Genomic DNA, 26,804 nt, shown 5'->3' with positions numbered 1-26,804 from the left:
CATTTGACTGTGTGGATCATAACAAATTATGGATAACGTTTCAAAGAATGGGAATTCCAGAACACTTAATTGCGCTCATGAGGAACCTGCACATAGATCAAGAGGCAGTTTTTTGGACAGAACAAGGGGATACTGAGTGGTTTAAAGTCAGGAAAGGTGTCTGTCAGGGTTGTATCCTTTCACCATACCTATTCAATCTGTATGCTGAACAAATAAACCGAGAAGCTGGACTGTATGAAGAAGAACGGGGCATCAGGATTGGAGGAAAACTCGTTAATGTGTGTTTTGCAGATGGCACAACCTTGCTTGCTGAAAGTGAAGAGGACTTGAAAGACCTTAGCCTTCAGTCTGGATTACACCTCAACATAAAGAAAACAAAAATCCTCACAACTGGACCAATAAGCAACATCATGATAAACGGAGAAAAGGTTGAAGTTGTCAAGGGTTTCATTTTACTTGGATCCACAATCAACACCCATGGAAGCAGCAGTCAAGAAATCAAAAGATGCATTGCACTGGGAAAATCTGCTACAAAGGACCTCTTTAAAGTGTTGAAAAGCAAGGGTGTCACCTTGAAGACTAAGGTGCACCTGACACAAGCCATGGTATTTTCAATTGCATCATATGCATGGGAAAGCTGGACAATGAATAAGAAGAAGGAAGAACTGATGTCTTTGAATTGTGGTGGTGGCAAACAATATTGAATATACCATGGACTGCCAAAAGAACGAACAAATCTGTCTTGGAGGAAGTGAGGCCAGAATGCTCCTTAGAAGTAAGGTTGGCAAGACTATGTCTCACATACTTGGGACATGTTGTCAGGAGGAATCAGTCCCTGGAGAAGGACATCGTGCTTGGTAAAGTACAGGGTCAGTGGAAAAGAGGAAGACCCTCAAAGAGATGACTGACACAGTGGCTCCAACAATGGGTTCAAGCGTAACGACGATTTTAAGGATGGCGCAGGACCAGGCAGTGTTTCATTCTGTGGTACACAGGGTTCGCTATGAGTCAGAACCGACCGGAGGACACCTAACAACAACAACATTGTTTGGCTTTAAGAAGACGTCAGGGTATATTTTTGGTTTAATGTTTCAGGTTTAAAGATTATCTCAGGGCAATCGTTTCAGGGGTTCATCCATGCTCCAGAAAGTTGGAATTCCCTGACAACTTGAAATTCTGTTCTGCATTTTCCCCCTCTTGATCAGAATTGTTCTATAGAATTTGCTCAAAATGTTCAGTAATGGTAGCTGGGCATCATCCATTTCTTCTGGTCTCACGGAAAAGGGGGCAGTTCTTCATAAAGGCAATTAGCCACATATTCCATTTCCCCTTCCTATTCCTGACTTACCTTCTCCTTCTATTGCTGTAGGTGAACAGAGACCGACGGTACTTTGGATGGCTATCTGCAAGCTTCTAAGACCCCAGGCACTATGCAACAAACTAGGGGGAAGAACAGAAGCACTAAACGTATGAGGCCAGTTAACTGAGATGTCCCACGAAACATGACCCTAAACCTCCCAACCAGGGAACCAACTAGTTGTACTTAAGCAGCCTCAGCAGCTCTTTTCTTATTGTTTTAAGAGTATTATCACAACTTTTGCGAATTCATCTTTTTACAGGTGTACAACTTCTTGACGGCAATTACATTCATCAGCTGTGCGACTCTAACCTGAACGCAATTTTTCCTTCACTGTAGACTGAAACTCAGGACTCAGTAGTCAGCTTCCCTTTTAAAGGGCAAGTGGCGCCTAACCATTGCGCGTTCCAGAATCCTTTGGAGAGTCTGGTAAGAGGAGATGCACATACCCACCGCCTCAAACTGCATGGTTCACGGGGCGTGTACAGATGTCGTGTACCCCCTTAGGCCCAGGGAGAACCTCCTGCTTCCATCTCTTTAAGCAGATAGGCCTGTTAAACACTAACTCATCAGCTGTGGAAGCTAGGTGTTAGGAAATTCAGTTAGGGACATCAAGAGTAACTGTGCCATGAAAATAATCCCTTCAGACTAGACTACCCTAGCTCTAGGCATGAGCTTCTTATTTCAGCTGTCTGAACTTAATCATCTCACAGATGAAAGCTCTTTGAAGCAGAATTTCATATTATATGAAATCCACCTCCGGCCTTATATCCAGAAGGACATTGGTCTATGGATACCAAGGACAGAATTATATTCAAACTCTAGCTTACTTGCATTTTCTTTGAAGCTGCCTCCTCACCCCACCCTAACCCTTCCCATTAAAAAATAAAAACAAGGACACTACCAGTCCTGGCAAGAATACCTTCTCCAGAGCAGATAAAGGGATAAATGCCTGATGAAGCTGCTTCTGTGAAGCCACTGGGCACTGGGTGGTTTTGGCCTCCAGGTGCCTGACAATCTTATATGCCTCCCTTGAGGGCTATTTTCACAAAGCTTTGAGTAGTGTCCTCTGGGACCCATGCACTGAGGAAAAAACAGTGGAGTATTTAACACGAAGTTTTCTAATTGTGTAACACTGTGCAGTTCTTTCTTAGGATTAGTAACTTGTTCTGGGTATCAATTTTGGGTACAGAAACCTTGTACATTCTTGTGTTTAAATTAATGTGATAGTGTAATTAGTAACTCATTGTTTGCAGAATAAGATGGCCTTGGTCTCCACTGGCTGACTGGTAATAAACTCCCGTCTCTTGATAAACAAACCAGTCTCATGGTCATGTCCAACAGGCATTTAAATAGACCCCTTGTCCTCACAAAGGCTGACAGCTGGAAATGTTAGACATCCTTCTGAGGGTGTTGAAACTGAGGTAAAGGAATGCGGTTTTACGGGAATCACACATCTGCTTTGAAGGTCACCAAGATGCTGCTTCCATAAAAACTAGTATCTCCCAAACCTTTGATGGTCATTGTCTACCCCTGCCTGTGAGATAATTGTCCTCATTATTAGCTCAGACGCCTCCGAAGAGTCAAACTCACCATAATGACTTTATACAGATGACACAATTTTGTGTGGCTGGTGGTCAGTGAAAATTCATGTTCTCTACAGAACATGAAGTTTCTCTTGGGCAGAGCTATTAAAAAAAAAAACCTTTCACTAGGTGTACCTTAGTCCCTCAGGATTTTAACATCCACTGAATGTCCATGGATGCTATGCCTATAGTGGATGTTACACAGGGCAAGTGGTCTTTAATACCAAAACCACAAAATCACTAATCTGAAATCAGTGATAGCAAAATGTGACAGGGATGTTATAAGAAACCTACAGATCAGTATCCCTCACAAACATACACACAAGAATCCTCAAATATCAGCATGACAAATTCAGCAATATATAAGGAAGACAACATACTATGAACAAGTGAAGTTTACATCAGGATTGCAAAGTTGGTTCAACATTCAGAAATCGACGTGATTCATCACACTGAGTAAAAGGTAAACATGGTCGTCTCAACAGATGCAGAATAAAAACACCTGACAATATTAAAGGCTCATTTCCAGTGTCACCAACCTGAGAAAAAGTGCCTCTTAAATTTTGTGCCTTAACTGCCCTGTTTGCTGAAGTGAGGCCTGGCCATGCCGGTTCCCACCACAGGGGAGACTGAATGTGTATTTTTAGTTCTGCCTGGTTAATTGCCTGTTAAAACAACAAAAATCTAGTCTTTAAAGGAACGTTACATAATCCATAATCTCTACAATGTACCATTTGCAATGTCCAGGATATAATTCAAAATTACCAGACATACTAGACAAGTAAATGGGAACCATACTTTGAATAAAATAAAATAAATGGAGATGTACCCTGAGAAGACCCAATGCTGCAATTAGCAGACAAGAATTTTAACACTTACTATAAATACACAAGGATGTAAATTAAAAATGCTCATAACGAATGAGCAAATAAAAAACTTTACCCAAGAATTAGAAATCAGTATTAAAACTGACAAGCTATCTGAAATTCAGAACGCATGGTATGGGCTTTAAAGCAGAATGGACGTGACAGTGAATCTGTGCAGTCAGTGACTCACAGGTCATCAATAGTGATAGTCAATGATGGATAAGAACTATCCTATTTGAAAACACAGAGGGGCAAACATTTAAAAAATATATAAACAGCCTCATATCGACCAGTGGACAATATAAAAGGTGGTACATATATGTACTTCAATTCCAAAAGGGAGAGAGACAATGGCTAAAAAATTAGTTGATGAAATAATCATTAAAATTTTGACAGGTTTGATGAAAGCTATAAATTTACAGATTCAAGAACTCAGCAACACCCATATATGATAAAACCACATGTAGACATCATAATCAAACTGCTGAAATCAAGAAATAAAAAGAAAAAATTCAAGTAGCTAGAGGAAAAAATGACATTACAAAACAGAGAACAATACAAATGACAGTTTCTTATCAGAAATGCAGGTCAAAAGACAGTGGAATGATATGCTCAAAGGACTGAAAGAAAAAAAACCTGTCAACACACAAATTTATATCTAGCCAAAATGTATTTCAACAACAAACGCAAAATAAAATCTTAAAATTAAAAAAACAAACAGAGAATTCTTCACCTATAGATTTGCACTACAAGAAATGCTGAAATACCAGATGGCAAATCAGATCTTTAGGAAAGAATGCAGAAGTCGAAGAAATGGCACTTTGAGAAATGTAAACCATTATTTTTTCTTCTCAACTTCTTTAAAATCTATATGACTGTTTAACACAATTGCTTACGGGGTTTTCAATGTCTGCATGTTCAATACGTAAGGCAATTATAAAGACAAGGTGGTAAGAGGAACTAATGTGTACAACTGCTTTATATTTTACATGAAGTTAGTGTAATACTAAGTAATTTCTGAAAAGTTAAGGATGTTTACTGTAACCTCTAGTACAACCACTACAAAAAAATGCAAGGAAGTATAGGTAAAAAGAAAACAGATATTAGGATGAAATACTTCACACACACACACACCAAAAACTCAGTTAACCCAAAAGCAGCAGGAAAGAAACGACAGAAGACCAAAAGGCAGGATAAACAGGGAGAGAAGAGCACGAGGGGCCTAGACACAGCCGCGTCAATTATTACAATAAAAACAGGCGGACCAAACAATCCAATTAAAAGAAGAATCTTTCAAACTGGATTTTAAAAAGCAAAAAGACACTAAAAAGGCAGCCCAGATTTAAACATTTCTCTTAGTATTTGACAGAACTACAGTAAAGCTTTCGGGACCTTCATTTGCTGATGTGGCACAACTCAAATGAGAAGAAACAGCTGCGAACATCCATTAATGATCGGAACCGAGAATGTACGAAGTATAAGGCTAGGAATACTGGAAATGGTCAAAAATGAGATGGAATGCGTAAACATCAATACCCTAGGCATTAGTGAGCTGAAATGTACTGTTATTGGCCATTCTGAATTGGACAATCATATGGTCTACTACGCTGGGAATGACAACTTGAAGAGGAATGGCATTGCATTCATCGTCAAAAAGAACATTTCCAGATCTGTCCTGAAGTACAATGCTGTCAGTGATAGCATAATATCCATATGCCTACAAGGAAGATCAGTTAATATGACTATTGTTCAAATTTATGCACCAACCACTAAGGTCAACAATGAAGGAACTGAAGATTTTTACCAACTTCTGCAGTTTGAAATTGATTGAACATGCATTCAGGATGCACTGATAACTACTGGTGATTGCAATGCAAGAGTTGGAAACAAAGAAGGATCAGTAGTTGGAAAATATGGCCTCGGTGATACAAACAGTGCCGGAGATCACAACAGAATTTGGCAAGACCAACAACTTCTTCATTGCAAATAACTTTTTTCAAAAACATAAACGGCAACTACACATGTGGACCTCACCAGGAATCAAACTGACTACATCTATGGAAAGAGATGATGGAAAAGCTCAATATCACTAAGCAGAACAAAGCCAAGGGCCGACTGTGGAGCAGACCATCAATTACTCACATGTAAATTCAAGCTGAAACTGAAGAAAATTAGAACAAGTCCACAAGAGTCAAAGTACGACCTTGAATATATCCCACCTGAATTTAGAGACCATCTCAAGAATAGATTTTGATGCACTGAACACTTATGACCAAAGACCAGATGAGTTGTGGAATGACATCATACGTGAAGAAAGCAAGAGGTCATTAAAAAGACAGGAAAGAAAGAAAAGATCAAAATGGATGTCTGAAGAGATCTGAAACTTGCTCTTGAACGTACAGTGAAGCAAAAGGAAGAAATGATGAAGTAAAAGAGCTGAAGAGAAGATTTCAAAGGGCAGCTCTAGAAGACAAAGTATTATAATGACATGCAAAGACCTGGAGTTAGAAAACCAAAAGGGAAGAACACGCTCTGCACTTCTCAAGCTGAAAGACCTGAAGAAAAAATTCAAGCCTCAAGCTGCACTAATTAAGGATTCTACAGGGAAAATATTAAACGATGCAGGAAGCATCAAAAGATGGAAGGAATACTCAGTCACTATACCAAAAAGAATTGGTCGACGCTCAACCATTTCAGGAGGTAGCATATGATCAAGAACCCATCGTACTGAAGGAAGAAGTCTGGGCTGCACTGAAGGCACTGGCGAAAAACAAGGCTCCAGGAATTGACAGAATGCCAGCTGAGATGTTTCAACAAACAGATGCACTGCTGGAAGTGCTCACTCACCTATGCCAAGAACTTAAGAAGACAGCTACCTGGCCAAGCAATTGGAAGTGATCCATATTTATGCCTATTCCCAAGAAAAGTGATCCAACAGAATGCAGAAATTATCAAACAATATCATTAATATCACACACAAACCAAGATTTTGCTGAAGATCATTCAAAAGCAGCTGCAGCAGTATCGCAACAAGGAACTGACAGGAATTCAAGCCAGCTACAGAAGAGGACGTGAAACGAGAAATATCATTGCTGATGTCAGATGGATCCTTGCTGAAAGCAGAGAATACCAGAAAGATGTTTACTTGTGTTTTACTGACTATGCAAACTCATTTGACTGTGTGGATCATAACAAATTATGGGTAACATCTCGAAGAATGGGAATTTCACAACACTGAATTGTGCTCACGAGGAACCTGTACACAGATCAAGAGGCAGTCATTAGAACAGAGGGATACTGCGTGGTTTAAAGTCAGGAAAGGTGTGTGTGTCAGGGTTGCGTCCTTTCACCATACCTATTCAATCTGTATGCTGAGCAAATGATCCGAGAAGCTGGTCTACATGAAGAACGGGGCCTCAGGACTGGAGAAAGACTAACGACCTGCGTTATGCAGATGACACAACCTTGCTTGCCGAAAGTGAAGAGGACTTGAATCACTTACTGATGAAGATCAAAGATGACAGCCTTCAGTATGGATTACACCTCAACATAAAGAAAACAAAAATCCTCACAACTGGACCAATAAGCTACATCATGATAAACGGAGAAAGGACTGAAGTTGTCAAGGATTTCATTTTACTTGGATCCACAATCAACAGCCATGGAAGCAGCAGTCAAGAAATCCAAAGACAAATCGCCTTGGTCAAATCTGCTGCAAGTGACCTCTTTAAAGTGCTGAGAAACAAAGATGTCACCTTAAAGACTAAGGTGCGCCTGACCCAAGCCGTGGTGTTTTCAATTGCCTCCTGTGCACGTGAAAGCTGGGCAATCAATAAGGAAGACTGAAGAACTGATGCCTTTTAACTGTGGTGTTGACAAAGAATATCGAATATACCATGGACTGCCAATAGAACAAACAAATCTGTCCTGGAATTAGTACAACCAGAACGCTCCTTAGAAGCAAGGATGGCGAGACTATGTCTCACATACTTTGGACATGTCGTCAGAAGGGATCAGTCCCTGGAGGACATCATGCTTGCTGAAATGAAGAGTTGGTGAAAAAGAGGAAGACCCTCAACAATATGGACTGACACAGTGGCTTCAACAATGGGCTGAAGCATACCAACGACTGTGAGGTTGGTGCAGGAGCAGGAAGTGTTTCGTTCTGGTGTGCATAGGGTCGCTGAGTAGGAATCGACTGGACGGCACCTAACAACAGCAACATATGCATACAGGAAGGCAAATGCAAGTAAATGCATATGCAGGTATAGGTGTATCTGCAGGCATGTGTGAGCTGCATATATATCCACATATAAAACAAAGTACACAGGGGGCACAGTTACAGCACAATTACAAGTTACAACTTGTGGGACTGGTTTACTGAGTTTTAAAAGGCTTAGGACCACAGCCTCAGGGGACAACTCAGTCAATTGGCATAACATAGTTCATCATGTCCTACATCCAAGGTCGGTGAGTAGAATCTGGGGTCTTAAAAGCTTGTGAGTGGCCATCTAAAATATATCTACTGGTCTCTACTCAGACGGAGCAAAAGAGAATGAAGAAAATCAAAGGCTCAAAGAATAAACTTGTCCATAGGACTAACAGCCCACACAAACCACAGCCTCTTCTATTCTAACCTGAGACCAGGAAAACTAGATGATGCCCGGCTACCAATACCAACAGTTCTGACTAGGGACACAACAGAAGGTCCCAGACAGACTGGGAGAAAAATGTAGAACAAAATTCAAATTCCTAAAAAAAGGCCAGACCTACTAGACTGATAACTAGAGGAACCCCTGAGACTACCACCGTGAGATACCCTTTGAACTTGGAACCGGAACTACTTTTGGAGTCACCTTTCAGCCAAATAATAGACTGGCTTATAAAAGAAACAATATCGCCCATGAGTAATGTGCTCCCTTAAACAATCAACTATATGAGACCAAACGGTCAACATTTACCCGAAAGCAAAGATGAGAAGGCGAGGGGGAAAAGGGAAGCTAGATCAATGGAAACAGAACAAACAGAAAGGAAATAACGAGAATGCTGACACATTATGAAAACTATAACCAAATGCACAGAGCAATCTGTATAAAAATTGTTAAATGGGAACCTAATTTGCTGTGTAAACTTTCAGCTAAAACACAATAAAATATTATTTAGCAAAAAAAAAACAGAATAGGCAATATTAGCAGAACACTAAATGGCACTAAAATAGGGTAACCATATAATTCATTACCTAAACCAGCTACTGAGTGTTGAAATGCTCCCTGGACGTCTAGACATCAGGGCAGTGACCTAAGTCAGGGCAGTAATGGACAAATCTGGAGTGTGTTCACCCCACGTCTGAGTAACGCCTAAACATCTCGGTGTGTGGGAGGAAAACGAGGCCCCCACCTCACTATATGCTTTGACGTTACTTTCAGTTAGTCAACTTTGAGAACAATACCCATGAACCAGCACCTGAGGAAAAATACTTTATGAATCATGAATACCGGAAACCAACCATAAAAAAGGTTGATAGATTTGGCTACATAAAAATTGAAGATCTGCAAACAACTAAATAAAACCTCAAAAAAATAAAAAAAGTACCAAAGACTTATTATATAAATAAGTTCCTACAAACAAAATACACGAACGGAAAGACAAAGACATGAAAAGTCAATTTACAAAATAATTGCAAGAAGCGAGCAAATGGATATTTTCCCCCCACTGAAGATTAAAAAGATGAATCATGCACAGAGTTTGGTCCTATTAAGGTATGAGAGATTGGCCCATTTCATAGTGTTCAGCATTGGCGGGACAAATGTAGATCAAATCTTAGGCCTGTGAACCCTTTGTGCAATTTCAGTTCTATTTTCCTAACAGGTGGACAAGTGTGTAAGCACGTATGCACAAGGCTCTTCATTTCCAAACTGTTAACAGCAAAAAACACAAGTGCCCACCCGTATAGTAACTACAGCAGCTGACACGTTTCTGCTTTAAAAGGTTTAACGGCAGCATCTGTGTGACGCTGCTGGCGATGGTAAGTTCACGCCAAGGAGGCGCAGGGCCGTCCTGTGACGCTTTTCTCTGAAGAAGGCAACATAAGGGAATTTTGCTTTCGACAAACAAACAGTTTCTATATACATATTTAGATTTTAAAACAAATGTTGTATTTTGTTTTCTGATCCATTTTGAGGAACAAAATTTTTGCAAAACCCAAGTTCTAAAGGTGTTGCAATTAATCCAATGCCTATAATGGAAAATACTGAAGGGTCAGGAACCAAGATATGGGAAATAGTGTATTCCATAGAAGGTGTCCAGTTGCCGAAAGCACGCAGACATAAAAGCCTCTGGCCGTACAAGGCTGCAGATAGCAGCACCAACAGCTAAACTCCAGGCCAAGCTGGGGCTGAAGCTTCCCACAGGAATGCCACCAAAGCACAGGTGGGCCAGGTCACGGAGGCTGGTGCTCTGTCTTTATGCTTTAGGCAGTGGTGAGCTAACACTTCTGAACATGGATGTGGCTCCAAGAAAGCAGTGCTTCTGAGAAGACTTGGTGGCCGGTGGCTTGGGGGACAGGTGTGGAAGCTGGGAGAGGAAGGGTTGATGACAAACAAGGCCAAGGAGAAATGGACAAGCTTTCACACCCACATGCCTGGAGAAGTCACAGAAATAGAACACCTGATAAACAGATTTCTTCAGAGAACAACTGTTTGAGGCAGTAATTTCACACATTGCAGTTGGTACTTGGTGGGAAAATCAACCATTTGCACTTTCCAACATGGCCAGCAAGCAGGGGCTTCTGCAGAAACCCCTGGAAAGAGAGCCTTCACGTCTGCCTGCCTCTGACAAACCGTGATGGACCCAGCAGACAAGGACTCAGCCAGGTTCAGAGAAAGGAAGCACAGGACAGCCGTGGTGCTTGCTCCACACAAGGCTTTCACTCAAATTGTGAATGGCTGAAACCAAAGTGAGCCCACAGGAAGCATCACCCTGTTGTGTTCTGCAACATCTTGCTCTTCCTCAGACAGACTCGAGCGGAAGCCTTGGTGACACCACGGGCGCCTCCTCAGTCCATCCACCTTGCCGACTCAGCCTTCTTCCGGTCACTTCTCAGATCACACTCCGTGGCGTGAGCTCACCATCCTGCACGGGAAAAGCCAGAGCCCTCTTGCTGCAACAGGGCTGACAGTCTGGTCGACAAAGCACACACCCCAGCCAGGAGTAGGCGCAGCAGGAAGCAGAGCTCTTCAGTGGCTCCTAGCAAAACTTCCCAGTCAGGACGCACTGCTCAGTGGCGAGCATCTTCACGGGCCCTGTCATCCTGTCACCTCATGGAGGAGCCAGGTCGTCCTGCACGGCAGAGCTGGGGCGCAGACCTGGTGTCCTGAGGGGACGAGTGTCACCTGGCATTGGCTCACAGCTTGTTACTTAAAACGCTTAACACTTCTCATGAGTTGGTCCCTGCTAAACCGCCCCACTTTCCAGAGAAAGCTCTCGCTGTGAGAAGACCACTCTCCCTTTGAGAAGCTGTCCCCCAGTCTAGTGGACACTTGGATACATGAGAGGAATTATATCTAGAGAGAACATGAACCAACAATCACATCAATGATGTAAGTCAGACCTGAGGCATTGGACAAAATTAGCTGAGACAGAGAGAAGGCTTCACTAGAGCACTTGGGCTCAGACACACCGTGTATCGCACCAGGCCGATGCCCCACGTGCCTTTGGGGCCATCTGCCTGCATGATGGCTAATGCAGATGAATGAATTCAGTTAACAAACACTGTTCTTTCACCTCTGCTCCTCAAGTGGGAGCTGCACTTCTCCCAAGGCCACATGAGGGTTCTACTCATGTTTTCTGTTTTCCAGAAGTGCTCAGCAGCCATGAGGCTGTCCCGGGCACAGAGCCTCAGCTTTCACTGTTCCCACCACAGCGCCATCCCCATCATTAAGGCCAACTCTACTTTGAGGGGGCAGCTCTTCCCTAGTCATCTTTTGAGTGCCTTCCAACCTGGAGGGGCTCATCTTCCAACCTGGGGGGCTCATCTTCCAACCTGGGGGGCTCATCTACCAGTGTTCCACTGCTATTCCTAAGGTTTTCACTGGCTAATTCTTTTCAGAAGTAGACTGCCAGGTCCTTCTTCCTAGTCTGTCTTAGTCTGGAAGCTTAGCTGAAACCTGTCCTCCATGGGTGACCCTGCTGGAATCTGAATACTAGTGACATAGCTTCCAGCATCACAGCAACACGCAAGCCCCCACAGTAAGACAAACTGACAGACAAGTCCACGAGAGCCAAAATATGACCTTGAGTACATCCCGCCTGAATTGAGACCATCTGAAGAATAGATTTGACGCACTGAACACTAGTGACCAAAGACCAAATGAGTTGTGGAATGACATCAAGGACATCATCCATAAAGAAAACAAAAGATCACTGAAAAGACAGGAAAGGAAAAAAAGACCAAGATGGATGTCAGAGGAGACTCTGAAACTTGCTCTTGAGCATTGAGCAGCTAAAGCAAAAGAAAGAATTGATGAAGTAAAAGAACTGAACAGAAGATTTCAAAGGGCCTCTCGAGAACACAAAGTAAAGTATTATAATGACATGTGCAAAGAGCTGGAGATGGAAAACCAAAAGGGAAGAACACACTCGGCGTTTCTCAGGCTGAAAGAACTGAAGAAAAAATTCAAGCCTCGAGTTGCAATAGTGAAGGATTCCATGGAGAAAATATCAAATGATGCAGGAAGCATCAAAAAAAGATAGATGGAAGGAATACGCAGAGTCATTATACCAAAAAGAATTAGCCGATACTCAAGCATTTCAAGAGGTGGCATATGATCAGGAACCGATGGTACTGAAGGAAGAAGTCCAAGCTGCTCTGAAGGCATCAGCGAAAAACAAGGCTCCAAGAATTGCTGGACTATCCATTGAGATGTTTCAACAGATGCAGCGCTGGAGGGGCTCACTCGTCTATGCCAATAAATATGGAAGACAGCTTCCTGGCCAACTGACTGGAAGAGATCCATATTTATGCCTATTCCCAAAAAAGGTGAACCAACCGAATGTGGAAATTACAGAAGGATATCATTAATATCACATGCAAGCAAAATTTTGCTGAAGATCATTCAAAAGCGGCTGCAGCAGTATATCGACAGGGAACTGCCAGAAATTCAGGCCGGTATCAGAAGAGGACCTGGAACCAGGGATATCATTGCTGATGTCAGATGGATCTGGGCTGAAAGCAGAGAATACCAGAAGGATGTTTACCTGTGTTTTATTGACTATGCAAAGGCATTCGACTGTGTGGATCGTAACAAATTATGGATAACATTTCAAAGAATGGGAATTCCAGAATACTTAATTGTGCTCATGAGGAACCTTTACATAGATCAAGAGGCAGTTGTTTGGACAGAACAAGGGGATACTGACTGGTTTAAAATCAAGAAAGGTGTGCGTCAGGGTTGTATTCTTTCACCATACCTATTCAATTTGTATGCTGAGCAAATAATACCAGAAACTGGACTATATGAAGAATGGGGTATCAGGATTGAAGGAAGACTCATTAACAACCTGCGTTACGCAAATGACACAACCTTGCTTGCTGAAAGTGAAGAGGACTTGAATCACTTACTGATGAAGATCAAAGACCACAGCATTCAGTATGGATTGCACCTAAACATAAAGAAAACAAAAATTCTCACAACTGGACCAATGAGCAACATCATGATAAATAGAGAAAAGACTGAAGTTGTCAAGGATTTCATTTTACTTGGATCCACAACCAACAGCCATGGAAGCAGCAGTCAAGAAATCAAAAGACACGTTGCATTGAGTAAATCTGCTGCAAAGGACCTCTTCAAAGTGTTGAAGAGCAAAGATGTCACCCTGAAGACTTAAGGTGCGCCTGACCCAAGCCATGTTATTTTCAATCACATCATACGCATGGGAAAGCTGGACAATGAATAAGGAAGACTGAAGAATTGACGCCTTTGAATTATGGTGTTGGCAAAAAATACTGAATATACCATGGACTGCCAAAAGAATGAACAAATCTGTCTTAGAAAAAGTACAGCCAGGATGCTCCTTAGAAGCAAGGATGGCGAGGCTGCGTCTTACATACTTTGAACATGTTGTCAGGAGGGATTAGTCCCTGGAGAAGGACATCACGCTTGGCAGAGGACAAGGTCAGGAGAAAAGAGGAAGACCTTTGATGAGAGGAACTGACACAGTGGCTGCAACGATGAGCTCAAGCATGGCAACAATTGCTGGGATGACTCAGGACTGGGCAGTGTTTCGTTCTGTTGTACACGTGGTCGGAACTGACTCGATGGCACCTAACAACCACCACCACCATAGCGCCACCCATGACATGTCTGCACGCGTACAGGGGGGTGGCAGATGCAAGGGGCTCAGCTTTCACACTGTTCCCGCCACAGTATCACCTGCCACAAGTCGGTCCCTGAGGAATGGGGGGGGCTGCTCCTGAAGCTACAGTCCAATCCCGATTCTCACGACGGGGAGAATTTCATTTCATTTGCAAAATTCTACTTCCCTTTATGGATAAAAGGTACAACAAAATCAGTCACTTTTATTTAAGAGAAACATTAAAAATAAGTGTGCAAAATTAAATTTCATGATTAAATACATGTGAAAGTAACATGCATACTTTACATCAAAATCCACTTAGCTGATTACAAGACAGAAAAGAACTGACAAACCGAGAAGTTTCTGCTATACAGATTTTATGTCTGCAACCTGAAATCAAAAACAAAATCAAGTCTTTTTGAAGGGTATTGAGAAAAATTAAATATATACCTCAAATAGTACTAAGAATATAGAGCCCATAACCTATTTTGCTTTTACCAAAGGCTAAAAAAACAGTATGTGCCTTTCATTCCCAGAACGTAAGTGTGTAGCTATCCTTACAAACGCTGCAGGGGAAGATGCTGTGAGAGAGTGAAGAGCTGACAGTCTGATGGAGGCCCACTGCCGACCGGCGGGGACTCAAGGCGCTATGCTGCTGGCCCCCTTCCCGTGCTCCTTGTCACACAGCATTTTCCTCCACAGCCAGGGCTAAGTCTGCATCACTTTGTTCGAGATCAAAAGAGGCCACCACACCCTCAGCGAGAGGAGTGGCATCCGGGGGGCCTGTATTTGCTTCAATTCCAACAGTCCACACAGACATGGGATGCACATGTGTGCACATGCCAGGTAAGGCTACAGACACGGGGAGACCATGACGAGAACTTATAGCAGAGACACGTCCAGGTGGTGCTGTCTGACAAAGCGGGTCTCTGCTCCACGTGCTGAGGAGAAGGAGCCCTTCTCCTGTTCTAAGGCTGCTGCTGGTATCATTACTTAAATCCTGCTATACTGTGGGACTCACATTTACGTTTGTTCACCTTCCCTAAGACACAACGATCCAATGGAATCTGCTGCCGGGCGTCCGTCCTGTCTTTAGCCTCGACGCCCACGTGTGGAGGCGTCGTGGGTGTGAGATGCAGTGAACTGCTAAGCTAACTTCACAGCTGAACTAAAAGGTGGCAGGTGGCAGGCACGAGCTGGTCACTGTCGCAGGGCGTCACTGTGCCTGACAGCCACGCTGTTCTTTAATACTGGAAATGTGACTCCTTTCTCAGGAAAGCAGACCATCACATATGGCTTCGAGGCTGGGGGCACCCGGCAGCCCCAGACCGTTGACTGTTGTGTGGTGTGCTGGCCCCAGGAGCAAAGGGACAGCCTGGGCAAGCATCCAGGCTGCGCGGCTCACAGCTTGTCGTCGGTCATCTCCAGGAACTGTGCGTACACGTCCCGGATGCACTCCCCCTTGGGGTTGAACAGGAACTTGTAGTAGCTGCCGTCGGCACAGATGGCTGCAACAGAGGGAAATCCCTTACCCACGGCTCCTCCCAAGCAATGCAGGCTGCTGGCCCCCACTGACCTGGCTGCAGAGAGAGCTGGCCACCCGCCTCCGTCAGCCAGCTCCGGCAAGAGTGACCTGTCAGCAATGCAAGTGGACCCCACACCCGGACTGAGCGCAAACCTGCTCCCAGCGATTCCTGGGGACACCCTGCGGGGTGGCTGTCCAGGCCTCGAGTGGCAAGGTCCTGGGGCTGGGGAGAGCCATGCACGTGGAATGGGGAGGGGGACCGCTCACCGATGACGGCGCTGGGCTCTGTTCCAAAGGCACAAATGCACGGAGAGCCTGAGGGGACCTGGAATTTGGAGAAGCTCCACTTGGAGCTGAAGTATTTCGGAAGGAAACTGGCAGATGCCAAACTGTGAGGATGAGGAATAATGAAAAAGTGATCACACTCATGTAACAAAGTTAAAAAGGCACAGAAAATTCACTTGATTCAACCAAAAATCCTGTTAAAAATATCTTCAATCTAACTTTTAGCCTCGGGATGTTCTAAAATTCCGTTTTTGCTTTTATTCTTTTATTTCTCACATGAGAAAACAATCTTTCTTTATAATGGGTTTCGCAGTAAATGAGAAGCCGTCCCCAGAGTGTTTTTCAAGGGGAACCACAGGAAAGTGATAACCCGTGGCTTAGTACCTGTCATGGTATTGAACTGTGTCCCCCCAAAAATGTGTGTCAACTTGGTTAGGCCACGATTCCCAGTATTGTGTGGCTGTCCTCCATTTTGTGACTGTAATTTTATGTTAAGAGAATCAGGGTGGGATGGTAACACCACCCTTACTCAGGTCGCCTCCCGGATTCAGCATAAAGGGAGTTTCCCTGGGGTGTGGCCTGTATCACCTTTTCTCTCTCAAGAGATAAAAGAAAAGGGAAGCAAACAGAGTGTTGGGGACCTCATAGCACCAAGTAGCACCAGGAGCAGAGTGCGTCCTTTGGACACAGAGTCCCTGTGCCTGAGAAGCTCCTCGACCAGGGGAAGATTGAAGAGAAGGACCTTCCTCCAGAGCCAACAGAGAAAGCCTTCCCCTGGAGCTGACACCCTGAATTTGGACTTTTAGCCAACTTTACTGTAAGGAAATAAACTTCTCTTTGTTAAAGCCATCTACTTGTGGTATTTCTGTTATAGCAGCACTAGGTAACTAAGACAGTACCTATCATCTGTCCTGTTTCCAATCCTCAACAAAAATCAAGTGAACAGTGGAGAAAAGGCTCCAGCCCGGATGTCTGGTATTAATGACGTCCACCATGACTATGGTCTTCTCCCACCACCAGGCTCCCTCAGACCCACCTGGACTGCTTATTCCTTTTCGGATCTTCAGCGGCAAAAACGTGTACCGTGCCGTGGTCACTGGACACGCAGATGAGGGACGCGTCCTGGTTGAAGTTGATGCTACAGAAAGAGGAGCACGGAGGTCTTCATACGACTCCCACCTTGTGTGTGAAAACCTCGTGAGACGCCTCACTCCCTACAACTCAAGATGGAATGGGAAAACCACCACCTCCAAGGCCCTTTCATGAACCGACAGCTCTCCCTGGAAATGGAGGTCAAAGCCACAGGGTCAGCTCTGGGCGCAGCACTCGAGGTACCATGAGGAGGCTTTCCAGGCCTGGATGGTGCACCCAGTGAGAGGCTCCTTGCAGACCGATCCTGGGGGAAGGACCTCCAGGCTGCTCCCACCCGCCGCTCCATGCGGCCTCCACAGACTCTACCTACTCTGCCCCTCCAGAGCCCAGCGCCATTCTGTGGTCAGCCTGCTGATGTGGCAGCCACCAGCCTTTGTCCTGAGCCCCACAGACCCCGCGCACACTGAGGTGCAGAGAGCAAGGCCTCCCTGCAAGTGGTGACTGAGCAGAGTGGTGCTGTGCTCGCCAGGGCTGTCGCACATAAGTCTCAGAAAACATTCAGGCTCTGAATTACAGATGAACCAACAAGGCCTCCAGCATTTGCCTTAAAAAACTACAGAAACATAGGTGGGGGGCGGTGAAAAGATGGTGTAAAACTGGCAAGATACCACTAAGCGCTGAAGAGGTGGTGGGTTTACATAATTAACAGAATTAGATGATGTGTATACATTTCCAATTCCCCAAAATACAAAGTTGTAACTAGTCACGAAAGTTGAAGCCCAACACCCAGCCACAGGGTGGACACAGGGTGGCCATCCTTGATCCTCCCGACCTGCCCCAAAGCATGCATCTCCGCTAGGTTGAAAGACGTGGGCACTCACCAGTAGATGTTTGCTGCCTGGGAGCCTCTCCGCAGCTCCTGGATCAGGTGCCCTGATGAGGTATCAAATATTCTTATAAGGGTCCCCTTTGAAAAACAGCGAAGGCTTTCATCACCAGAGGCTCACGGACCTGGCAATCCACACAACCACGCCCGCGCTTTCCACAGCTGCGCCCTCCCCTGACCCACACGTCCCTGCAGGTTTCAAAGACCCTCCCCAAGTCACTGTCCAGAGAAATATCATCTCAGTTACAGCCCCACGGTCACTGAGAAGGTCACTGAGAACAAGCGACAGCGTCACTCTGCTGTCAGAAGGTGAGGCCACTAAAGTGGGACCAGCCACTCCACTTTCCTGAGACCCTCTTGGTGTCAAATTACTCAGGACAGACTCCACCCTTTTTGTTTCAACATCTCCCCGGAGTCCAGCAGGCTGACGGGGGATAGGAAGGATAGAAACTCGGCAGCTCTGGGGGAAAGCGACTTGACAACAGATAAAAGCCGCACCTCCCCCCCGCCAAGCAGGTTCTCCTCCTCGGAATAAAGAGCCAGAGTGTGCCTCTGCTGGTCTCATCTCTGCTCTTAGTCAATTACTTCTATCAGACTCTGAAGTATGCTGTCTTCAGAAGGTTGGAAACAGCCCTGGTCCTTCAGCAGAGATGGTCTGCAAAGCCCTGGCCTTGCCCCCCCGGTGAGGGCACCACCCAGCCCACAGCCTGTCCATCTGTCTGCCTGTCAGGACAGGACATCAGGGCGGTCAGTCTTGGCAGCGAGCACAGACGCATCTCCAGGGCTGAGCTCACCTTCTCAGATGCGGTTGCGATTCGCGTCCCCTGCAGGTTGAGGGCGATGCAACTCAGGACGCCCTCATGTGCAGGAATGTCGACGGGCGGCTTCTCAGTGCTGGCCAGATCCACGAGCTGCACGTGGCCCGTGTGTGTGCCCGGGAAGGCCAAGAGAGAGTTGTTGCTGTTAGGGCACAAGACACACAGACCTGGAGAGACAGGACAGCCACACATGACTCACGACAGGTTTCAAAACCCTGATCTCCACAACCACAACACACTCCCTGCCCCCCTGCCCTAAATAATGACGATGACAACAACAGTGATGACAATCCAGAGACTCTCATGCCCACCAGAATCACAAAAACTGTCCATCGTGAAGGTAGTCCGAGGACCATGCAGAGCTGTCCCCAGTCAAGCATTCTGAGGAGCATGCCTGCCAGATGAGGGGAGACAGGGCCCAGCAGAGGGCCCCACTGCGTCTGCTGGTGGGGTTTCTGTCCACACAGGGGACTAAGCTGTGCCCAAAGTCTGGTGGCACTCACAAGGTGGGCCATCTTCTGTCCAGGAGCTCCCCACACTGAGGTGGGGATCCAGAACAAAGACAAGCCTTGTTCTGAAGCCCTCACACGTCTCCTCCTCCTGGTACACGGGCCTCGATTCCATGTCCACCTCCAGATGGGAAGACCTGACCCCTAGACTCCCGACCCAGCCGCTGAGCAACGCCCAAGATGATGCCACCGGCTCCAGGAATAGTGTCCCGCACAGCGAAGTACTCCTCAAGCTGTCTCCTTTGCTCACTCCCAGTCTGTCTACACGAGTGTTTCCATTGTCGTGACACTGCTCCGAACCGTGCCTGGTTCATGTATCGGCAGTCAAGCGATGGATGCACAGGCTTGTTCCCAGGCTCTCCCCCGGCCCGGTGATGCATGCTGCCTGCCCCCCGCCAACACTGTGCCATCTCAATTGCTGCAGCTCCACGCTAGCTCTGAAACCAGGCTCAGGGATCCCACCAACCCTGCTTCTTTCTCAAGGTTGTTTTGCTATTTCATATTTTAGCTCCTTTGCTTTTCTAAACGAATTTTATAATCAGCCTGTTGGTATCTACGAACACCCCCGATGGGATTCTGATTGAGACAGCGTCAAATCTATACATCAGTCCGGGCAGAGCTGACGCCTCCACAGTCACCCAATCCAAAAGCACAGCCCACCTCGCCACCCGTCTGGGCCCAGGAATGCCAGAAAGAGCGACGGTGCAAAGGCACAGACCAGCCCGTCGGGCTCAGACTTTGCAGCCCACTGGCCGGGGCTGGGGAAACTCGTCACAGCGTCATCACGAGGCCAGGCTGGGAAGCAGGCCTGGTGCCCTGGCATGACCGCAATAATCCGGCCACCGTGCAGGCACCTGCTGATATGCCGTTCACACATGATCATATTCTAGGCCCTCCTTGACCCAGTGCTCACTCATCGGGACTCCTGGACACGTGAGGCCTGGTCAGGAAGAGGCAGGCACATCTTGCACACATACATGGGGCCCTCCACATGGCCAAAGGCTCGGACCACAGATGGCCACGTGGGGCTCCCTACCACCCCCACGAGGCATGTGTAGGGGACACCAGTGAGGAAAGGGAAGAGGGGCGCCGACAGAGGGCCTTGCACTGGTTCACCAGCCAAAAAGTGCAACCCACCCAGGGGAGAAACACGGAGCTGTGTGCAGGCGATGAGGAACCACTGGTGGCCATGCCTGCAAGGGGGGTCAGTCCACTGCTACACGTGACTGAGCATCCACGTGGTCTTGGTGACAGCTGAACGACCACCAGACAGACAGGTGCACCGGGACCAAGCATGCACCAGGGCACTGAGAGGCAGACAGACCTCCTCCTCTGCTTCCACTGGGATGGTCCCGCAGTTTCTGCTGCCCCAGGATGTGACCATCACAACCTCCCACACAAGGACCAGACGAGATGGTGGGAAGGGAGGATTATGAGCCTGAGAAGGCCAGTGGGTCACCTCTGAGCAAGGCTAGAGCCAGCAGTGCAGACCCAAAGCTCCAGAACACCCCCAAAAGGAGAAGAAAAAGAACAAGAACCAGTAGATGGTACAAAGTCCACACCCTCAGCCCAACTGAAAACAGAAGGCTCAATTTCAAATTACCCACAAGTACAAAACCACACACTGAATCCCAGTGGGCTCCCTCCCACCCCCACGAGGCATGTGTCGGGGACACCAGCGAGGAAAGGGAAGAGGGGCGCCGACAGAGGGCCTCACACTGGTTCACCAGCCAAAAAGAGCAGCCCACCCAGGGGAGAAACACGGGGCTGTGTGCAGGCGACGAGGAACCACTGGTAGGCATGCCTGCAAGCTGGGGAAGCTCACCCCCACAGGCAGCTGGAGCTGCCTGGCCTGGAGCCAGCCCTCGGACACTAGTAACGCTTTTATCTTCACTGCAAGGGGCCACTGCAACCCCACCGTGTGTCGACTCGGACGGTCCAGGTGCTAAAGCACTCTTACAGCCCCACAGCGGAAGGGAGGTACATGTGGACGCCACGAGAGCAGCCACATTTCTATGTCAGGATTTGGGGCTTCGCCTAACACAAAAATCCAGAAGGGTTTCATTGATCCAAAAACAGACGTTCAATGTTTAAAAACCTAAACTTAAGACCTAAACCTATTAAATTTCTTCGCAAGATAAACAACCGATTAAAAAATAGGTAAAAGATTTGACTAGACACTCTGGGAGCCCTGGTGGCATAGTGCTAAGTGTTCGGCTGCTTACTAAAAGGTGGTGGTTTGAACCCACCAGCTGAACTGTGGGAGAAAGATGTGGCAGTCTGCTTTCTGTGAAGATTACAGACTTGGAAACCCTATGGAGCAGTTCTACACCAACACATCTCAAAAGGCAAAGCTCAAGGGTTGGGTCGGGAGGCAGCCAGAAACAAAGCGTTACAAGGAAGCGTTTGGGGGGCGGGACTATTCTGCCTCAATTGTGGTGGTAGTTATACAATTGCATACGATGTCCAAAATGTATCTATTAAAATTTAAAATCAATGAATTTCAGTAAATTATACCCTAATGGGGGGGGGTGTCAAAAAAGAAATTAAAGAGCAAAATGAGTGACAAAGTCAGCCGCAAGCGTTTCCCAATCCCAGACGGAGAAAGGACGTTAAGGCTGTAGACTGGAGGCCCCACTGCGGGGACACGCTCTCACCTGGGCAGTTCCCAAATAGCCTGGGAGCCCAGGGTGGAGCAGGGCAAAACTGATGTCACGTGAAGGCTTCCAGGCTCTGCGGAGGACTCAAGTTTATGAACCACTAACCAGCAGGAACTGGAGTGAGCTAAACTGAAGGTGGAGTAGACACGAGGGAAGGGCCAGGGAAGGTAAGGAACACATGTCCTACTGTAGCCTGACTGGGCCTGGCGTGCTGACAGGGCGGCTGCTTGGACAGGCCCCCTAAAGGAGGAGCAACGTGGCCAGGCCTCGCCGCATATGGCCCAGCTTTCCCATCAGGGCTGCTCGTCCTCGGACTTCTTACCTTTTGGGTTATAACAGGTCTCAAAGACGTGCAGCTGGTGGGGGTTGTGTGTGAATGTGAACACCTTAATCATGGAGTCCAAAACCACTACAATTCTGAAAAGAAACACGCAGTCAGATTTCTTGCCCCAAAGGGAAACTCACACATTTTGTGATTTTCGTCCCTATCATCTTGGAATACCCCAAACACCACATGGAAAGGGCCTCTCCTGAACTGAATCACGGCTCCCTGTGAGGCATCTCTGGAGGGAGGACCACTGTGCTGCCCGGAGGCGAGCCCAAGTCCGCCACCCAGGGGGAGCCTGTGTTCGCCCAGCTGAAGGAGTGACGCATCTACTTCAGAGGAGTCTTCTCCCTGGGGTAGGAGTATGGCTACCTGAACTTCCTGACGTTTAAAGAAATGTTACCCTCAAACATCTCATCTCCAGTAAGAACTAATTAGGATACGTGGGGCAGAAATGACATCTGTGTACTCTCATACGTCTCGATAACGTAGGAAATCTGAAAGCAGAAGGCCATGACGTGCCTCATCCAGGGCCCCTGACCATGGACACCACTGGACACGACACACCAGGCGAGAGGTGGACACTGTCACTGTCACATGCTCGGCCTGTTTACGTCCTGTCACCCTGGAGAGATGGAAAACTTAATCTAACATGGAAGTCATAACAAAGTAAATCCGCACCGAGGAAGCCTGACGCTGTGCTCCACGTAGGAGGATGAACATCTACGCTCTCCTAAGACATCACTAGAGCAACCGTGGACAGGCGGGGCTTTCTGAACCTCCCTCACCCTTGGACTGCAATCATCACTGAGGCAGCACCCTGAGAACATGGCTCAGGAGTGAGGCGTTCAGGGTGCAATGCCATCCGTCTTCTCACCCGTTCGAGGGGGCCGCCCCAGCCTGATGCCACAGTAAGAGAGCCGCCAGGGCCAGGCCACGCAGCAGCTCCCTACCCACAGACCACAGAAGGAGGGACGCTGAGCCCCACCCACACATGCCCATCGACCACTGGCCTCTACACGATGCCTGCAAGCCAAACTCACTAGCCCCGTGGAGCAGCATAAGCAATCCTAAGTCCTTTGGGCCTTAAACTAGAGTCACCATCATCTTCCTTCACTATAAAGGTGCTCTGGCCACCCACGGAGAAAGTCAGTTTACACCACGCCCACCTGTCTCGCCGCAACTTGACAGCTTTGACTTCTGTAGAGAATTCTATCTCGATGACAGTCTTCTTCTTCAGGTCATCCCAGATCATCACTGTAGTAGAGAGAATGTATCAGAGCAGAAACAGCAGGACGTGGGGCTGTACGGGGCTGAGCCACTGCCGGGAGACTGTCTGAGTACTACCTGAGCAGGCGGAAGTACAGCCTCTACATGTGTGTTACACCCCTCCTCCCGTCTGCTGCCAGCATCCCCCTGGACCACGGACACACCCAAACACCTGAGTCTGTGCTGACTCAAGACACCCACCCGTTGCCTTTGCTCTGCCCTCCTTTTCCTGGTCTCTTCTCCCAGCCCTCTTCCCTCAACCAACAGCTAGTTTATAGGCAGAAAGTATACTGCTGCAGCCGCTCACACTCTCTGCTCTCCCCTTACCTTTAAAGTGCTGGACCTTTTACACGGCAATCTCTTTCAAACACACACAATGCCCAGAGCCAAGCAGGTTTTGTGTTCTATAGGCTACCAAGTTGAACGTTTCTAAGTTTCTGTGGGTCAATGGCTCTCGATAGTTTAAAAAAAAAAGAAAATCCTTTAAAATCCCTGGTGCCTTGCTTACTGAATTCGTTAATCCAGGTGCTAGTCTGCAGGAGGCGACACAGACTCACGGCACACCCCAGCCCATCTCCCAGTTAACCACATTAATGGGAAAGCACAGTTACGTACAGACAGGACAAGTGGCTCCCTTCATAAACCTTCCCCAAGAAATGCGCAGACAGATGCTTGGCCCTGACAGTGTTTTTCCCAGGGGCCAGTCCTTCAGGACTCACAGGACCACCGGTAGGACAAGTGTGGCCACAGACACAGAGACGGTCTAGGGTCCAAACACCATTACACAAAAGGCGTGGCTTTGAGACGCACCGTTACTTTACCTTTATTGGGAGGGTATTTCGGCTTTTTTCCACCACCAACCAGAGCTAAGTAGTTGCAGCGAAACAACATCTCAACATGGCCAACTCCACCTTCTAGAAACTCTGAAATGAAAGTTTTAAAAATAATTTAAAAAGAAGACATGTTAACACTCACCACTTCATACCCAACTACATCAGAAATGAGAACGGTGACCGGCCAGGACAAGACTGGGCTTTGGGCTTCTTAGCATGTTACTGGAACCGCTTTCTCACGTCCGAACACAGCACACGGCACTGGGAGGCCCACGCTACAGAACACACAGAACAGACACATTCGTGTTCACAGCACAGCAAACTCCACAGGCTCTGAGGAAGCACACTAAAAGCCTGGACGCAAGCGCTGGTGTCTGTTTATTACTGTAAACGCCTCATCCACTGACGTCTGAAGCGCTTAGAAGTGCCCATCCTCCACACTTGACCCGGACCTTCTGTAGCCACGGCACGTCACACCTTGCCCAGATGTAGGACTCCTGACACGTTCTCAATTGTCCAGGCCTTTTTACAGTGCACCTCTGGCTGTGACTTACAGGCTCCGAGGTCACGTCAGGAGTGCGGTCCTCTACCTTGACCTGTGGTCCTCTACCTTGACCTGTAGCAGTGCTGAGAAAGCAAAGCGTGAACCACAGCCACACACTCCACATGCAACCTTCCACCGTCCTTGCCTGCGGCCTCACCTCCCCTGGGAGGGCTAGCCCCACTGATGACCACGAGCCGTCCCTGGAAGGGGAAGAATGCAGGACCTGCCCCATAGCCCGCCCGGAACACAGCATCCCTGAGACCGCTTCCTAACGAGCACCTGCCTAGCCTGTGGTGGGCTACACCTGGAGGGGTGCTCTGCTTGTGCCCCCCTAGCACGTGGGCTTCCAAATCACCACACAGCTACACTGAGGACAACTGGCTGAGGGCTCAAATCTTGGGCAGATTGCTGCAACGCACACTTCCTTCCTCCAACTCATGAAAGCAAACCAAGAAGAAAAAAGGGGAAAGGTCACAACTTGGCCTGTTCTTCTCCCGCCAACTTGCAGTTGCCTGATACACAGCAGCAGGGCAGCTCTGGCTGTGCAGCCTGCATACACCTGTCACTAAGCCTCCTTTCTAAGATGTGCCGTTGTCACAGACGCTGGCTGCACCCAGGTATCCCCCCCGGCAAGGCCCACCTGCCCCTGGGAACATCGGGAACTCACATACACCACCAACATATGCGGGCAACGGACTTGGGGTGAGCTCAGGGACACCCACGTGCACAGCACAGATGGCACGGCAAGTGGACACCTTTGTGCAAAACACACGTCACAGTAAAGGTGCACTTTTCTGAAGCATGGAAATTTTAGATGCTTCTGTCCAACTCACTTTCACTGTAAGAAATTCTTAGTTGATTGTAAGCATTTCATCAATTAGGAAGCAGTAGCTAATTCACTAATAACTGTGAAACCAATTTCTATTACGCTTCTTCAAGCTTCTGGCTCAGTTTAAGTATAAAGTATCCTGAGATGTGCAAGCTGTTTAAAATGTATTTACAACTACTTATCTGCATAAAGTGAAATTGTCTCAACTCATTACGTAACCAAACACAGTAAATGCCACCTACGGAAGACTGATAAAGAAAACTGTCCTGTAACTCTTCATGATTCCCCTCATCTCCCAACAGTAACACTGCTGCTGCCGCTGCTCCAAATACAAAGTGACGCTCACACTTACACACCCACTTGTGCCCTCTCACTCACTCATCACCACTGCCACCTCAGGAGCGGGGTGCCGCTGTCATCCCTAGAGGAAGAGGACTAGCCCGCTGTCACACGGCAGACTGGCAAGAGGCAGAGCCACGAGTCGTGTCTACCCAGCTCAGGAGTGTGAGTGCCTAACTCCTGGCTACACTCTTTCCAGAATAAATTCAGGTTATAGAGTAAATTCTAAGACACAAACTACCAGCTAACCTTTATACCCATACTTAAGACTTCAGTGAAAACGGGATTCTGCTGCCAAAAAAAATTCTGAAAATCCCCAATGCAGGCTATCAGCTGCTAAAGTGTGTGGGACTGTGGAGATGGCGCCCGGGCACCAGGACGCATAGGCAGGACTTCCTCTTACAGCCGAGGAGCTGTTCCCGTATCAGAAAATAAAACACGTGCTCTGAGTGGAAATCAGAACCGTGGCTGCAGCGAGGAGGTGACCTCCTGTGCCCGCGATTTATGTGCTATCTGTACGTTTATCTGTACGTCTGTCTCTCTGTGCCTCTGCTTACAGTGCTCAGTTCTCCCAGAACTTTAGCAGCAGGAGACATCAAAAGTTTAAGAAAAACACGTAAGAAGGTTTCAGGCTGGCTATTAATTCACTGGGAAAGTCACAGCTGGCCGCTGGGACAGCCCCCAGCTTCGTGTGTCAGCCTCGAGCCTAGCTCTTGTAGACAAGGGCT

General features: G+C 47.1%; 1 protein-coding gene across 1 annotated transcript in view; it reads right to left on the bottom strand.

Annotated features, from left to right (window-relative positions):
* Positions 1 to 556: 556 nt before the first annotated feature.
* Positions 557 to 26,804, bottom strand: part of WDR45B (WD repeat domain 45B) — a 31,110-nt gene continuing 4,862 nt past the window's right edge. Inside the window, exons 3-10 of the mRNA XM_064270443.1 lie at positions 24,353 to 24,454; positions 23,432 to 23,519; positions 22,260 to 22,354; positions 18,745 to 18,935; positions 17,946 to 18,031; positions 17,009 to 17,110; positions 15,955 to 16,076; positions 557 to 15,670 (exon numbers count right to left, since the gene is read on the bottom strand). Coding sequence (XP_064126513.1) covers positions 15,564 to 15,670; positions 15,955 to 16,076; positions 17,009 to 17,110; positions 17,946 to 18,031; positions 18,745 to 18,935; positions 22,260 to 22,354; positions 23,432 to 23,519; positions 24,353 to 24,454 — 893 coding nt within the window. The 3' untranslated portion in view covers positions 557 to 15,563. The remainder of the gene's footprint in view (positions 15,671 to 15,954; positions 16,077 to 17,008; positions 17,111 to 17,945; positions 18,032 to 18,744; positions 18,936 to 22,259; positions 22,355 to 23,431; positions 23,520 to 24,352; positions 24,455 to 26,804) is intronic.

Source organism: Loxodonta africana, chromosome 18, assembly GCF_030014295.1.
Source record: "Loxodonta africana isolate mLoxAfr1 chromosome 18, mLoxAfr1.hap2, whole genome shotgun sequence".
NCBI lineage: Eukaryota > Metazoa > Chordata > Mammalia > Proboscidea > Elephantidae > Loxodonta > Loxodonta africana.
This window is presented reverse-complemented; position numbering and strand designations above follow the sequence as displayed.